Below are 16,016 nucleotides of genomic sequence, written 5' to 3'. Positions count from 1 at the left end.
TTGTTGCACAGCTGGATGCAAGAAGGTCTTCACCTGGCTTTGAGCACTGGGATGCTTGGTGACGTATACACATAGCAGAGCATTTTGTTTGATGTAATATACTGGTTAACCACAGACATTGACGTTTCTGAAAGCAGACTACAAAACGGATGCTTTGCCTTTTTAGATACGAGCTGACTGTTGATGACAAGAAACAAAGTAAGAAGAACCCAGCAAAGGACAGAGCAGGGAAAAGCCTGGACAGTAACAAGAAGTTTTATTTTGGTGGCTCTCCCCTCAGAACACAGCAAGCCAACTTCACTGGCTGCATAAGCAACGCTTACTTTACTTGGTGAGTAGCATCTCCCCAAAAACACATTACCAGGCAGTCACTGCCTGACAGCTCGAATAGTAGCTCGAGAGAACTGATTTATTTTCACAACAAAAATTCTTCTCTATATTTTGTGAGGCTAGACAGTATGTGTGAATAAGTTTCTTACCTGATTTGCCATGGAATCTGTTGACACAGACCTTCTAGGATAAGATACTGTTAAAACATGAATAACTTGATGTAAATCAGCTTTCAGTCCTGCACCTGCTAATGCTGCTGGTGCAATGTATAATTTGCATAGCTGTAATTTACATTTATATTATGTAGCTTTCAGCTCTGCCGTTGAAACAAAATTATATTAAGGCATCTTGCAGAAGCTGGGAAAGTTAGGAGTTTGATCATGTGAAAATGGTCAGAATTTGTTGATCTTAATGGCTTTATGAAATGTTCTTATACAGAAGATTTTAAAGTGGTTTTGATGCTGCAGATTGATACTCTGTTTATGCAAGCATGGGTACAACAGGCAGAGGTAGTATAGGCTGCCTGCATTACACAAACATTGACTGATAAATCTGTGCTTTTATCCATGATCCAAGAACGAAAAAAAAGCCCATCCAAACATTGTTTAAACTATAAATGTAAAATTCTGTGGTTTTTATGAAGACAATTCCAACACTTGGAAAAAAGCTGTATTTGTCATCCCCTCTTTGAAACACAGGTTGGATCGAGAGGTTGAAGTGGAAGATTTCCAGAAGTACTCTGAGAAAGTTCAGGCTTCTTTGTATGGATGCCCTGTTGAATCTCCTCCAGTTGCTCTTCTCCATAAGAAAGGAAAAAACTCATCAAAAGCCAAAGGAAACCGTAATAAAAAGGTTTGCTACAAACTGCCCCAGTACCACCCTAGAATTTTCCACAGTTGATACACAATGCGCCATGATTGGGAGTTCTCCAAATCATGGATCCAAAATGTACCACATGAAGAATATTTCAGATATATGAAGGAAAGGATACTGTTCCTTTACATATTCCATCACTGCAAATGACTGCCCTGGCCTGATCTGTCTGGCCTACACTTGCATCATTCTCTCTTGCTAGAACTGTAGATGAAAATTTATGGCATCTTCAAAAAACTACTGCAGAAAGAAGCCTTCTTGATTTCTTCTAATATCCTAAAGGCAATAAGCTTTGTTCTGTTCTCAGCACCTTCCGTGTGGCTCTCCCCACTGTGTACAATTAGCATGCATTAATATAAATGTGAAAAAATGCTTCTTCCAGCATGCAGAACTTTTAGTCCAAGCATGTTCTCTTATGCCTGTAATGTAGCTGATATCATCAAAAAGCAGAGCAGAAGAGATTCAATTAGGAAAACTGCAAAAGAATTGAATTGTAATTACATTAGCTACACAACTGTTCAGTTCATCCCTTCTTCTGCCCTAAGTCAGCAGCTATAGCAGATCTGTTCAAGGAAGATTTGACTTGGAACTGTTTGTAAGGAAAAAATATATTATTACCTTAGATATAAATCATACTGGTATTTTTATTATGTCTAATATTAGTTTAAATTTCTGGTTAATGCTTCTCTTTCTATGCAGGTGGGAAGAGATAAAGACAAGATCTCGCAGCCTTCATCTGGCCTCAAAAAACTGTATCAAGAAGTGAACATGCAAAGAGACCCTCAGTGCCATTTGCCCATGAATCCCAAGGCAATTGAACACGCATATCAGTTTGGAGGAACAGCAAACAGCCGGCAAGAATTTGATCACATACCAAAGGATTTCAACGAAAGGTAAAGGGACCTTAGAAAGAAAAATTCAATATCGGTGGCTTTTTCCTTTATATCCCAGGACAATTTTTGTATAGAGCATGTTGAGCTTGTTGTTAGGATATATTAAAAGGTGTTTCAGTTGAGTAAGAGCAATAAATAGAATGTGTTTCCAGTTACATCCCTTTTGTGGAATCTTCATCTGCATTGTATATTAACAAAATGCATCTCCTTGCCCATTTGTATGAAGACTTTGAGGATGTTAGTTCTGTATAAGCAATGCACCATCAGTCTCTTGGTGCAAGAAGCAATGGCACTAGAGCAGAGCTGGAAAAGAACATGACAGCTCACCAAGAAATGAAGCAGTTATGTGCTGAGTGGACCTTGGCAGCTGTTTAATGGTTAGGAATCTACACAGTCCAGCAGGACATAAAGCTATGAAAACCATGTCCAATTCAAGCTATAATGGAAATACAAGTAATTAATGAGTCCAGATATTGTGGACATTCAATTCGCAGGCTCCCACAGTATATGCCATATGGCATGTTATGACCAACAAAGGATTTTGGTTCAATACTTTCCATGAAAGACTATAAATTCAACAACACAGCACTTTCTGGAAGCATACCATACCGTTAACTCAGAAGAGTGATATTTCCTGACTTAAATAAAAAAAGCATTATGTTCATTTTAATTCAATAGTGTTTTACTTAGGGCAGTCCTGATGGTGACCATATGAAGAAGGAAAACCCAAACTCTAATACGTCTCTTCATCTCTACAAGGAATGTTTGGTTTACAACTGTTATTACAGCTTCAGCATTGTAACGTGCATTTTAAAAAAAAAAAAACAAATGACTTGTGATGTTTTAAAACAACTGATATTGGCAAAGGCCTTAGTGCATAAGGAATGTACACATATATGCAATGTGGAATGTATAGATCCTTCAGGCAATACAAAAAATGGAAGCTAGGCTAGTCGCCTGACATGAGAAGCAGGACCAGTCTGTTCTGGCTTTGCCATTTTTTAGACCCAAACTGATAATATAAATCACTCAAGAAATCTTCACTGTTCACAGTGCCAAACCAAGTCAGTATAACTTGCCATGTTGGCTTGGACTTCACAAGGAAATACAAGGAAGGAGAAGCGTAGCAGTGAAGCTGGAATAATATCAAAGATTTGTGAACTGTCAGGCCCCTGTGTCATCACAGTTAAAAAGTCCCGCAACATCACTGTTCGACAGGAATGGCAATGCAGTGTATACACTGTCAGTTATTGTTGCTTTGTACTGATTTTATTCACTCTGGATATTTTAATTTTTGGACATATGTTCCTTGCAAGGTAGCTGCTTCTACAATTTTGACTTCTACTCCAAAAAACATTACGGAATGTTTTTCAGGAACACCACCTCCATAAAGGACATGTATATTCCTTTGGATGAGATTAAAATCTCAGTCTTCCTCTGCCTGCAGTTTGATTTAAGTCAGTTAAAACTGCTCTAATTTTAATATTGTGTTTTTATGTGCCAGAGCTCAGTTCTCTATCAGCCTGAAAACTCACTCATCTCATGGAATGATATTCTATGTCTCGGATCAAAAAGAAAACAACTTCATGGCCCTTTTCGTTGCTCATGGACGACTTGTTTTTATGTTTAATGCTGGTCACCAGAAGATAAGAATTAAGAGCCAAGAGAAATACAATGATGGCCTTTGGCACAATGTAAGTAAAAGAAAGCAATCATTGTGATTGTACGTGCTATTACAGCTGCAGTAAAGATACTGCTGATCTAACAGCTCAGAAGTTTCCATTCATGTATTCATAACCACACTTATGTGTTGAGAAACTTCTGCCAAGATTTTTAAATCTTCCATGTGGTATTTTATCAAGTCATTAACTTGGGACAGGAAAGAGAACCAGTTATAAAAATCCAGCAATTCCCAACACTAACAGCTGAACAAAAGTGACAGAAGCAAGCAGAGCAGTGAGGCAATAAAAAGTGAGGCTAGCTAGGAAAGGAAGGACTAGGATAATTTTGTTCAGCAGAATTCTTTGAAGTGCCTAAGCAAGAAACACAGCTGTTGTAGATGCCCTCTGTAGACTATGAAAATAAAAAGACGATTTTAGGGTTCAAGGTGAATTTCCCTCTGTAGGTAACTCTCTCTCCTCACTGACTACAGAGGAAGTCTACAGTTACTAAGCTTTTAACTTGGGCACATCAGTGTTTAAAGCAGGTTGGATGAATCCAGACCATAAAACCAGAGAAGATTGTGAAATTGCTAACAGTGGTAGCACTGTAGCCGTGACTCATCTATGCACATAAAGATGAGCAGATCTCAGTAGACCTTGTGACACCTTGATTACCTCTGCTTTGTACACCAAAATGTAAGAAATACAGCAGTTTTACCAGCTAGCCTTTACAAAAATCTGAAAAGAGAGGGTTGTCCAGCAAATAATATTGACTTAATAAAAGAGATTTGTAGAATATGACTCAAAGGCTTTTCTTCTCAAACTTATCTTCTTCCATTACATAGGAGTGTTCCCTCCACAGATGAGAGTAATCTTCCAATTTTTTTTCTTCCCTTTCTAGGTGATATTCATTAGAGGCAAAAATATTGGTCGCTTGATAATTGATGGTCTCCGAGTACTGGAGGAACCTTTTGGTGGTAATGCTAATACCTGGCAAGTCACCGAACCACTCTATATTGGGGGTGTAGCTCCAGGAAAAGCTGTAAAAAATATCCAGGTAAAGCAGACACCCATTACATCATCCCATACCACTACATACAGCTAATGCAAAATCTAACTGTAGGCACGAGTTCAGGAAGAAGCATATTATGGTCTGAATCCACAGTATGCTGAGGAGCACACCACTGAGTTCAAGTGGATGGCAAAGCTCCCACAGGGCTGGGCTGGTGGCCACTGGTCTAGACTTCCATAGGCTTGCAGCAGCAACTGGAAGGCCAGTGGTCTCTGAGGAACAAAGAAATCCTGATGAGATCCAAGCTTAGATGAGACAGGTAAAGTTAGGTGAGATCGGTTTTGCCTTAAGGTCTGAGATATAGATGACTTCTGGAGAGATCTTAGTGTTGCGTTAGTACCTCTGTTTTAAGACAGTAGCTAGAAGTCAGGATTCTGCGCTACATCTTGGATAGTGAAGCATAGGGAAAAGAGTGTTAAAGCAAAAGTGAACATAACCAAGTGTCCTTCAAGGTAATCTTATTGTTATGTGCCTAACAAGATAGATACACTACTCAGAAAAAGTAGACCCCTGTCCTTCCTTGAGGGTATGAGGTATGTATAACAGTGCCTTGCTCTAGCTGTGCTTTGTTTCTCATGGTTCAGTAAGGTTTGTTTGAGAAACAACACAAGCTGGAGTTACCTCGAACTCATGAGAGAGATATGAGAGGCTACAAAAAGTATTTGTCCTGCTTCTCTTCTCTGGAAACTTTTTTAATTCAAAACTGGTGCACCAGACAATCACAGCCTTACAGCTCATAAATAAGTACAAATAAGGACCAACGAGTTTATTTCCTTCCACAAGCAGTTTATCTACTAATCATGCTTTTTTTCCCCCCTCAGATTAACTCTGTCTACAGTTTTAGTGGTTGTCTCAGCAATTTACAGCTCAATGGAAGATCAATTACTTCAGCTTCACAGACATTTAGTGTAACACCTTGCTTTGAAGGCCCATCAGAAGCAGGAACATACTTTTCATCAGAAGGAGGATATGTCGTCCTTGGTAATACAATACTAAACAAATGTATCCCATAACGAGACTGTGGTATTCACTGTGCTTCAGAATGGCACATTTCACTAAAGGGTGTGGTAATTTCTGAGGCTGTGAGTTGTAAGGATTATTAGATACAGATCATCATTGTGGTAAGCAGCTGATGTTCACAGGTCACAATGTTACCATGAAATTTAACAAGTTGTTATATAAATACATCTGTATGTATTCCAATTAATTAGAATAATTTCACAATGGAACGGATTATAACATGGTAGAAATTATTGCAGGCATGCAGAAGTCAATGTGGCTAAGACCAAGTATGCCAGCAGTCATCCCTTAGTTTTTTAATTAATAAAATAACATGTAATTCAAAAATCCTTGGGAAAGGCTTTCTGCATGTCTTGGTACTGAACAGCATGACAGAACACATCTTTTCTGTCATTTAAGCCTGCTGTGTTCCAGGAAATGTTTTATGAGGAGGTTTTGGTCACACAGGCTCTGATCTGAACAGGAGAGGAAACTGCACAACTCTATACATTGGAAACACCGAGAAGAACTGATGTTTCTAATTTGCTCCCTGGCCTGTCACCAAATTGCAAAAAGAGGTTTCTTCTACTGAATCATCAAAGCTCAAGTGAACTCCCACTCACTGTAAAAACTGCTGAATGTCTAGTAAATTGCACAATAAGAAACTGCCAAAAAATACAATTTACTTTCTGCCACCCATTTAATTGCTAAGAAATATTTTTAACAAAATATTTTTTTAAATAATGAGAAAAATAAGCAAACCTTTATTAGTACTTCAAGCAAACATAAGCAAAACAAAAGCTGAAATGGGTCAATGGCACACCATGCCATCTCTTCAAGTATGTGTGTACTGGCAAAGGTTCCAATAGTTTTAAAGACAGAACAAATAAATTCCACCCTGGAGCTTTGAATCTTTGAAGAGATGTCTGATTTCATCACTAACTCAGTACAAAAAGAATGTTCTTCTTTTTCCCTCACAGATGAATCCTTCAGTTTAGGCCTGAAATTTGAAGTTGTTTTTGAAATACGTCCTCGAAGCAGCTCAGGAATTCTACTGCATGGTCATAGCGTGAACGGAGAGTACCTGAACATGCACATGAGAAATGGACAGGTATAATGAAGGTCACATTTCCTCCACTGCTTTGACTGGTTCCTCCCCTACCTGCTTGGGCTCTGCTATTTTTCACCTTTGCCATTATTTGATTCTTATTCCTCCCTTAACTATATTAATTGTGTAGGTTAAGCAACCCAGATATTTCTTTTGAAATACAAAAAACACCACCTAACACGAAATCAAATCACTTATAATGATACTAACTATAAATATTTAATGAGCAGCTAAAAAGAAGCAAGAGCACTGACTCTTTGGTGCTGCTCTTTCATCCACTCATTAAAAATGTATAACAGCTACAAGTAAGGTAACTGTTGATGAATTTTTATTTCATGTTTGTTAAAAGAGAAGTTAGAGTTCTGCTTAGTCTCTTCTTTTTTAACATACAGGTGTCTGGCGGGGAGAGTGAGGGAAAGAGAAAGTTTTGATTGTTGATCTTGGTTTCTGGATTTTTGTAAGGCTGTCAGTTGAAAGAGAGAGGTTTGAAATGAACTTACCAGATAGGTTCTTGCTGTTGCTATTTTTTTTATTATGAATATGTTCATCGCTGAAATCTGGGTCCCTTCATGCTACGCATTGCATGCATACAGAAATAAGCTGCAGTCTACATAGACAAAACAAGCAACAGTTTAGAGCAGGGGGAAAATAAATCCTTTTTGCAGAAAATAAACTCAGGGCATAGTCAAGAGACTAAGCAGTGTGGACATTTTTTAACTACTGCAATGCACCACCCAGTACCTGTCATCCAAAGTGGAAGAATATTCAAGTGAGGTTGGCTGTACCTCACTTAGAAATGCAACTCCTGAGGAAACATGCTGTCACCTCTCTTATAAGAACAGAAACACGGTGATTCATCCTATCCTAAAGCAGGTGTCTAATATAGGTGACTATATGAGCTGTCATTCAGAGAATCTGCTTTTCTATAGGGACTATAGACAGGCCAACAGGTGCTTCACTTAGGCACCTAACTTTTGACAGCTGATTAGGTAAGATGATGCCCATTGTCACAACTATAGCTAGTCTTTGATAAATTAACAGAGAACTTACAACACACTGCAGCAGTATCATGCCACACTTAAAGGTTGCATCTGTATGCAACTGGTCTAGCAGAGCACTGCTTATGTAAAGATCTGATGGAAAGTTTGCATGTCTGTAAACTTGTCTTGTTTTCCAGCTGTATCAGTTGATCTAACAAAAGACATTGCCTCGCTTATTACTTCAAACCTCACTTACCATATAACAAATACGCAATTCATAAACAAAATTCACCCTGGAAAAGTACCTCTTCCCTGCCTGTCCCTGCAGTAGGTATGCCAATTACCTTCTTAGTAAGCACCTCTGCTTTTTAACATCAACTCTCTGCTCTTTTTTGAATGCATTACCAAAGACCTGTTTTGTGAGAACATTTTTGCTGCACAAATAAGAACAATCAGCACCTTTAATTTACTTTTTAAATGTACGCATCTCTATCAGTACAGCTTGTCTGGGTGATTTATTAAGGAGCCACTTTCTCTCGTGATACTGCATTTGCTTTTGTAGCTCCTACATATATTTTGTCCAAGGGTGACAAAAAACATAAGGATCACTTCATTTATGTTTGCTGGAGTCCTTGTGCAAAAAGTTTAAAAATTTCTTAGTTGCAACTATATTGAAACAGGGATTCTCTAAAATTAAATATAAATTGTTTCCTTGCAACATTTTCAGTCAACAAGGTGTCAGCATTATCAGGGGCAACTTAGACTCTATTTGAAAAGCCTGAGTGACCAGACTGGTTTTTGGAGTTCTCCAGCATCACCAACTGGGAATCTTGTGCCCTGCAACATGGACACGAGGCTGCTCTGCCACTGCTGTAGCATTCTCATACAGAAAAATATCAGTCCACGTAACTAAAGCAGAGATGAAAAATTCAGAATTAAGTTCACTTTCTAGCTCTGCCAGAGATTTGCTGGTAAGCTTGAACGAGTAACTTAAAAGTCATTCTTAAATTCCCTATTACTTTCTCACATCTTGTCTGTTTATTCATACTTGGGTTTTTCATTACTGTTTTATTTATTAAGTGGCTAGCAAGATGCCAAAACCTCATCTGATGCCTTGAAACACTAATTTACCACACAGGAAATTATAGGGTAGCAGTACTAGAAAATTTGAGTAAAATTAGCTGTTATCTTTTAATCTCTTTTTGAACACTTCCCTGAGTTCAAATCAGAAATGCTGCAGAACTACTGAATCTTTAAAAAGTCCAAACAACTAAATCTCTGAATTAGGAAGGTGTTTTATTTTAAAGAATTTAATGAAATAATGTTTTCCTTTCACTGACATACTAGTCATGTTTTAAGTGGGAAATACAGCATCGTTAAAGCTGAAGGAAAAAAGATAACAGGAGGGAGTTTACAGTGATAACTACATTATTTTCCTCAGGTTACTGTGAAACTGAATAATGGAATCAGGGATTTTTCAACTTCAGTGACACTGAAACAGAGTCTCTGCGATGGCAGGTGGCACCGAATTGCAGGTCGGTAAAACATGATTGTCCCCTAAGCGGGGTAACAGAGGCCAGTTTCCCCTCCCCAGATATCCATCTCCACAGGCTAGTGCACTGGGAAGGGGGTCATGTTTTCAGTTCTTCCTTTTCACCTGTCAAGATGCAAGTTTGTGTGAAAAAGACAGTTGTATTCCTCCCTCAGACACAGGAACTGTAGAGCTTCATAGGAAGAACAAGCAAAGATGGAAGCTCCTTGTTCAAAGAACACGAGAATTGCTAGCAACCTTTCCTAAGTTGTATACCAGATTATATACTTCTTTTCCCAACTAGAGGTTAAATAAGTCGGTAGAATGTAGTAGGCACAAATATATGCTGCCCTTAAATGTCAAATAACAGGACAGATCTGGGGAGCCACACATGGAGATGTCTACTGTCAGGATTTTGCCCCTGTGCCAGCCAGCCATCCTTTTTTTCTGGGTTTGAAAGTCAAAAAGTATTTCTAAATATCAGGCACTTTGAACTCCCTTACCTTCCTGTCTAGACGCTTTCTTGGGGTATCTCCCAGCGCACATCCAGAAAAGACCTCAGTGTGCACCGTTTCTCTATGCATTCTGGTTTCCTTTTGAAGGAAACCCAGGGACACACACAGGGAGGAAACCTCACTGTATTCTAGTACATCCCCTATTAGCAATGATTTGGCAAAGTTTTTCTAAGCCACATGCCATTGTGTGCTCATACCATGCAGCACAGACCCTGCTGCCAGCAATCAAGAGCCCCACTCAGCAGCGCCCTTGCTCCTACACTGTATCTTCCACTGGCCCTGCTCTGTGCCAGAATCTGCCCAGGTATTATCACTGGTATTGATGGCTCACACCCAAGCTAGCAAACACTAAGTCAAACTACTCAGATCAGATAAGTCCTGTCTGTCGTAGAAAACTCATGTGCTACTTCTTACAGTCTTCTTGATCACTGTTCCTTCTCCTTTCAGTCATTAGAGATGCTAATGTGGTGCAGCTGGATGTAGACTCTGAAGTCAACCATGTGGTAGGGCCACTAAATCCAAAGGCAACTGACCACAGGGAACCAGTGTTTATTGGAGGTGTACCAGGTAAGTTTGTGGTATGTTGTCAAATTTCAACACAGTTTCCAGAGAAAGCATAGACTTGGATTTAATTTATAAAAATAACAAAATATATCTCGTGTGAACAATGTGTAAAATCCCAAGGCTCGAGAGCTGATCAGAAATGTTCTGCCTCGAGTTCTAAAAGAGAAAAGTGCTGCTTCATTGAAATTACAACATTCACAGTTGCTGGAGGGTCAGGTATGGACTCAGTAGAGAAGTCAGCTAGCTAGAAAACAAATAGCTGTTTTCCACTTTCCAGTATGGGCTTACTGTTTTTTCAAGAAGCGATTGATTTGTTTATTTATGGGATTGGAAACCCATTGTTACTGGAGTCCCAATGTTTAGTTGCTGGTAAGCTTCCTTCCTCTTCTTCAAGCAATAGCATCTTGGAACACAAGACAAAACATGAAGATTCTTTTTCTTACTAGCAATTTCTATTGCACAGATGTCTGCTAATGTGAATTTGTGACTCACAGACCATCTGTGTAGCGTGGGCCAAGATTACTACATTTACTTCCCTTATTCAACACACAGAGCTACTCTGTTGGGCTTCATATACAAACTGTAATCAACACTACGTGATTTAATTTTTAAGTCATCTCCTATACATTTCTCACTGGAAACATGCAGCATTATTTCTCTGTGCCTGGCATGTCAATCATGAACAGCTCCAACTACAAAATTTAGTATATTGCTTATCTTGGATTAGTGGCTTGAGTGCAAGATGTTCTCACCCATCCCACACTAGCAGGAGGAAAAATGAGCCTAAAAGGAATAATAAAATCTATGCGCAGATGCCTGTTCATTCTTTAAATCCAAACTGGAATTTTATTAGGTCAGAACTTTTCCCAGAGAGGTAATATAAAGTGCTGATTGCAAATGCTGTTCTGCTTCATAATAGAGCCTTCTATTTCTACATTAATTATAGAATACTAAAGCAATGCCATACATTAGCTCAATAATGCTGTTATCACTCTGGCACAGCAAAATCTTATAATGAACTTCATGACAACAAACAAAATATAACGCTAACTAATACAATGTAAATACAGTAAACTAAATGCAGATTAACAAATCAGACACAGATGACAATACATGTAATGCTAAAAGAAACTACTAACATGCACCCTGGGATTCATCTAGTCTGTTACTTAAAAGAAAATGTAGTTGTCAAAAAATGCAAGATCAGGCTTCTATTGACTAGTTAGTATCAACAGTTTTACGTGAGTATAGATAACTCCTCATACCTATTCTAATGGCCTCTAGGACACTGGCAGTAGTCCAGACATTCTAAAAGACCCACAGAAGATTCAGCAGAGCTGCAGTTAGTATCAAATTGAAAAGATTTTGCCACCAAACCGATTATTTGGGTCATTGTGAGCTCTATTTTTTTTTTTCTCTTTCTTTAAATCTGCTTCTTCCAGAGTCTCTGCTAACATCCAGCCTGACTACACGCAACTCCTTCATTGGCTGCATTCGGAACTTCATGATTGATGAAAAACCAGTGAGTTTTAGCAAAGCTGCTTTGGTTAGTGGTGCTGTAAGCATCAACACATGTCCAGCAGCCTGATAGTGCACTGCATCAATCCTGTAAAGTTCCTTAGACCACAGAAAGAAAAACAGAATAAAAGAAACCACATTCATCAGGAGAAGAAGAATGAAAATACCAAGGATCAATCTACAGAAAGCAGTATGTTTAGGGGTCACTTGTAATTTCTGCGTGCAAACAAAAATCACTGAAGAATAAAGGGCTGTTGCTTCTGCACTTCTCTTACTATACCACAAGAGTGAGCTTTACCACTTCTAATAGTGTATGTGTGGCCAGTCTGTTACATGAAAATGTGAGATTATAAAACATGAAAACTATATTAAATATGTTACTTTTGAGATAGATCCTCTACATCATTTCATTCCATACCTTAGGAACTCTTTGTTTCACAGGAAAAGATCTACTACTGCACATTAAAGAATAAAGCTAGACAATAGACTTACATCACAAATAAGTGTATTCAAATTTTTTTAATTATTTTTTCATTCAACTCATTTATAGATTCCTCAATTAAAATGGGGGGCAGAGAGCATACCAATTATGTAAGCTTACAAACAATGAAAAACTAAAATTTTTATTCCACTTCTAGACTTCATGGATATATTCTAGCACAATGTGAAGACAGGATGTACATATTTTAAGACAGACACTTAATATAATTGATCATTTACCTAAACTAGGTAATTTTAGAGCAATACTTGCCTTACATAGGAAGGGAGAGAAAAGAGAAAATTCAAAATTTCAGGTTTTTTCTCTGAATTTTTAAATGCACTTACACACAAACACAGCACTGAATCCACAATCTGATTGTGATCTCATTTGCAGTAATATAACACAAGCAAGCACAAAGCATAGAAAAGAGAATCATAGTCACAGATTCAGGCAAATCCTTTATCACATAAAATCATCGCTTCCTTGTGAGACTGCTGCAGGACTTCAGTTTACAGCAGTAATTCTTAAACTAGGAACATGTTCCTATGCAATATATCCCAGAAGATATGGTGCTGTGGAAGAACTGGGGGTGAAATAGGAAGACATAAACAGAAGGCAAAGGGCTGCAAATCTGAGCTATGTTAAAACCATAGAAGGTAGATGTAAGTTAACTCTAGGCTTTAGCTCACAGTAGGCTTGAAAAAATTAGTCTCTTCAGTGATAACCTACAAGGCATCCAAGCCATTTAGCTTCCTTTTCTTTAAAGAATAAACTACTGTTGACAGAAAGTTTTATGATCGCTGGGCAAATTATGGTTGGAATCAATATGCAACAACCTCCAGACTAAAAATAAATAGGAGCTCATCTGGAAAACACACAAGTGACAACTGGAATCCAAAGATCTTGAATCTATGGACAGCTGGAGCAATCACCAGAATAAGATCCATGTGTCAGCACTAATCAGTAGCTTCCCTACTACCCTCTCAATAGGAAGTTTTGACAGATTGAAGTGGTCTTGGCTCATTCTGGGTAAAGAACCGCAAGCTGTAGACAGACAGGTACAGGGACTTTCTGGCAGCTGGGACCACATCATTGCCTCTCCACTTCTCTCTGGAGTTCAGTGTTGGGTGGTGAGTGGACAAGAGAAGATAGTATGGCTCCAGCAGCCACTGCTTATCCTTCCACCAGCCTTGTCAGCTCTGCTCATGCTTTCAGCCCCATACCTGTTTTAACTGCCTTCTCCTGGACATGTCTCCCATTCTGTTCCCTGCAACTCTTGGGCAATACACTCCCAGGACTGATTCCCTTCCCAACGGCAGAGGGAAGCCCCCTACTTCTGGGAGTGGTATATAGCCCACTCTTTTCATAACTCCATAGGCCACTGTTCATAGTTCAGAAGCAATCAATATGCGCACCTACCCCTCTGCAGTCTCCCCAAATCAAGCACATCATGGGTCCCCAAACCCAGTTACCTTCAAACACCATCTTTGTCTCAGATACCAAAACCAGTATGCCTGCTCAACTCCTTCCTGCTCCCAGCTACTACCTACTTAGACTCTGAACAGAAAACATTTAGGGCTTTTGGTTTGGAAACTTTTTATTATTGGGGTTGATGAGTGAGCTGGGTTCCCAGCGAGTACCAGAGGCCGTGGTGTCAGCACTGTGCAGCTGGGAGTAAGGGTAAAAAAGGAAGAATGAAGTCTCTCTCCTTCCAGTGGCAGCGAGTTGTTAGATTGGCTCAATCAATCTCATGAGACCACAACCTGAGCTAAGCTTCCTCAGGCCCCAGTCTCCAGGACCCTATTGCTGGAGAGGAAAGAACAGCAGATTCTCTGCTTAGATAGGTTCATTATAAAGATTACTGAAATTCCTTTCCAGGTTGTCTGCAGCTGCTAAGCAGAGATAGCCAGGAATAGCATATGCTTGTGCCCTCTAAGAGCATCAGAGTTTGGTAAATTCCGGTATTAAGTGGAGCACTGTATGTTAACTGGTACACACATATTCGGAACACTTTTCCATCTTACACCTACTTCAAACTAAAGTATATTTTCTCATAGCCACATCCAAGCTCTGTGAATAAACAATATTTTTCTTAGACATATTTGCTGCAATGAGATTTGGGTTTATTCGGTGGATTTACATTTAAGAATTACTTTTCTGATTAACCAGTCCTTTGCATACTTTTTATATGGAAAACTAAAAATACAGTAAAATAATATGTGAATAAAAACCACATGAAAACACATAAACTGCTACCATTCAATTTACTTCTCTTTACTATATCACCGGCTAACCAAATGCAAGATACCTTCCTCAATTTCCCTTTCTGGGCCTCAGAGATGTAGATTTTCCCTCTGCAGAACAGAGTTTCCAAAGAAAAATACTATAAATCATAGGATACTTGCAGACCTGAGAGAGAGAAGAGAATAATGCAAATTTCCCTGCCTCAAACATCCACATGGACCTTGAAATTACCATTACATATGCACCAAAGAAAGTCTGTATGTGATGCGTTACATTATACATACCTCTGCATTTATTTCAAAGCTCCTGGTGCTTAAGAGAAGGCAATTGCCTAAGCAGAAATCTTCCTAGAATTCAATTTGTCTTCTGTATCTATCTTAAAACTTACAGCTCCGAAGTACAAAACTCTTCATCTACAAAGATTTGGGAAAAAACTCCAGGTTCTGAGGTACATTGTCAGATTGTCCATTTGCATTTTCAATATAAATATAACTACCTCAATTCTGCAGAAAGCCTACAAAAAATGAGTGCTGACCCTAAGGAGATTATACATTTTCTCTGCCACCTTCAAAGTTTTGGTAAGTGCTGTTAGAGCCATTATCTAATTCAGGGCTACAGCTATGCTGTTATTATATCATGGAATACTCTGAAATTTGACATTTGTGTGGCTATATAAGAAAGAAACCAATTTCAAGTTTAAATACTCAACAAATTGCTTCAAAATAGAGATTTTAATTAGCATTTCTGGCCCTTCTGTCTCTAAATTCTGAAAATCTGTAGAGATCTCCCATAGTTAAAGGTTCTTATCAACCTTTCCTTCCCCTCAAGGATCAAGATTATGGACAATAGCCTGAATGAAAAATGAAAGATGTAGGGTTACAGGTCTGACAGTAATTCCTCGAAAGTCAGCCATTCTAAGGAAAAAAAAAAAAAAATGTGAACTAAGCTGTGATATAAATCAAAGACTAACATTAGCTCAAATTCCAGTGTACTCTTCCTACAGCAGCATGTGGCCGAAATAGTCAAATGGCTGTCATTAAAAAGATGCTGAAAGCATAACACATGTATTTAAGTCGGCTCTTGCTGTGGTTGGGATTTAAGGGTTATTCACAGATTCACAGTGGTCCATGTCAACTCATTTCCTCTCAATAACATACTAAGTTATTCCTACAATTCAATTATTCAATTAGTGTTCCAAAGCTGTGGAATGCCTTCACTGTGTAGCATCAACAACATAAAGTTACTGA

General features: G+C 38.6%; 1 protein-coding gene across 1 annotated transcript in view; it reads left to right on the top strand.

The window, feature by feature from the left end:
• The window catches only part of LAMA4 (laminin subunit alpha 4), a 100,169-nt gene extending 85,419 nt beyond the window's left edge, over positions 1-14,750 (top strand). Inside the window, exons 29-38 of the mRNA XM_065630716.1 lie at positions 167-331; positions 1,029-1,182; positions 1,903-2,096; positions 3,601-3,790; positions 4,659-4,814; positions 5,651-5,810; positions 6,809-6,939; positions 9,358-9,451; positions 10,410-10,529; positions 11,969-14,750. Of these exons, the coding sequence (XP_065486788.1) occupies positions 167-331; positions 1,029-1,182; positions 1,903-2,096; positions 3,601-3,790; positions 4,659-4,814; positions 5,651-5,810; positions 6,809-6,939; positions 9,358-9,451; positions 10,410-10,529; positions 11,969-12,114 (1,510 nt within the window). The 3' untranslated portion in view covers positions 12,115-14,750. The remainder of the gene's footprint in view (positions 1-166; positions 332-1,028; positions 1,183-1,902; positions 2,097-3,600; positions 3,791-4,658; positions 4,815-5,650; positions 5,811-6,808; positions 6,940-9,357; positions 9,452-10,409; positions 10,530-11,968) is intronic.
• The last annotated feature ends 1,266 nt before the right edge of the window (positions 14,751-16,016 follow it).

Source organism: Caloenas nicobarica, chromosome 3 (genome assembly GCF_036013445.1).
Source record: "Caloenas nicobarica isolate bCalNic1 chromosome 3, bCalNic1.hap1, whole genome shotgun sequence".
NCBI lineage: Eukaryota > Metazoa > Chordata > Aves > Columbiformes > Columbidae > Caloenas > Caloenas nicobarica.
Note: the sequence above shows the minus strand (reverse complement) of the source record. Positions and strands in the feature narration are given on the sequence as shown.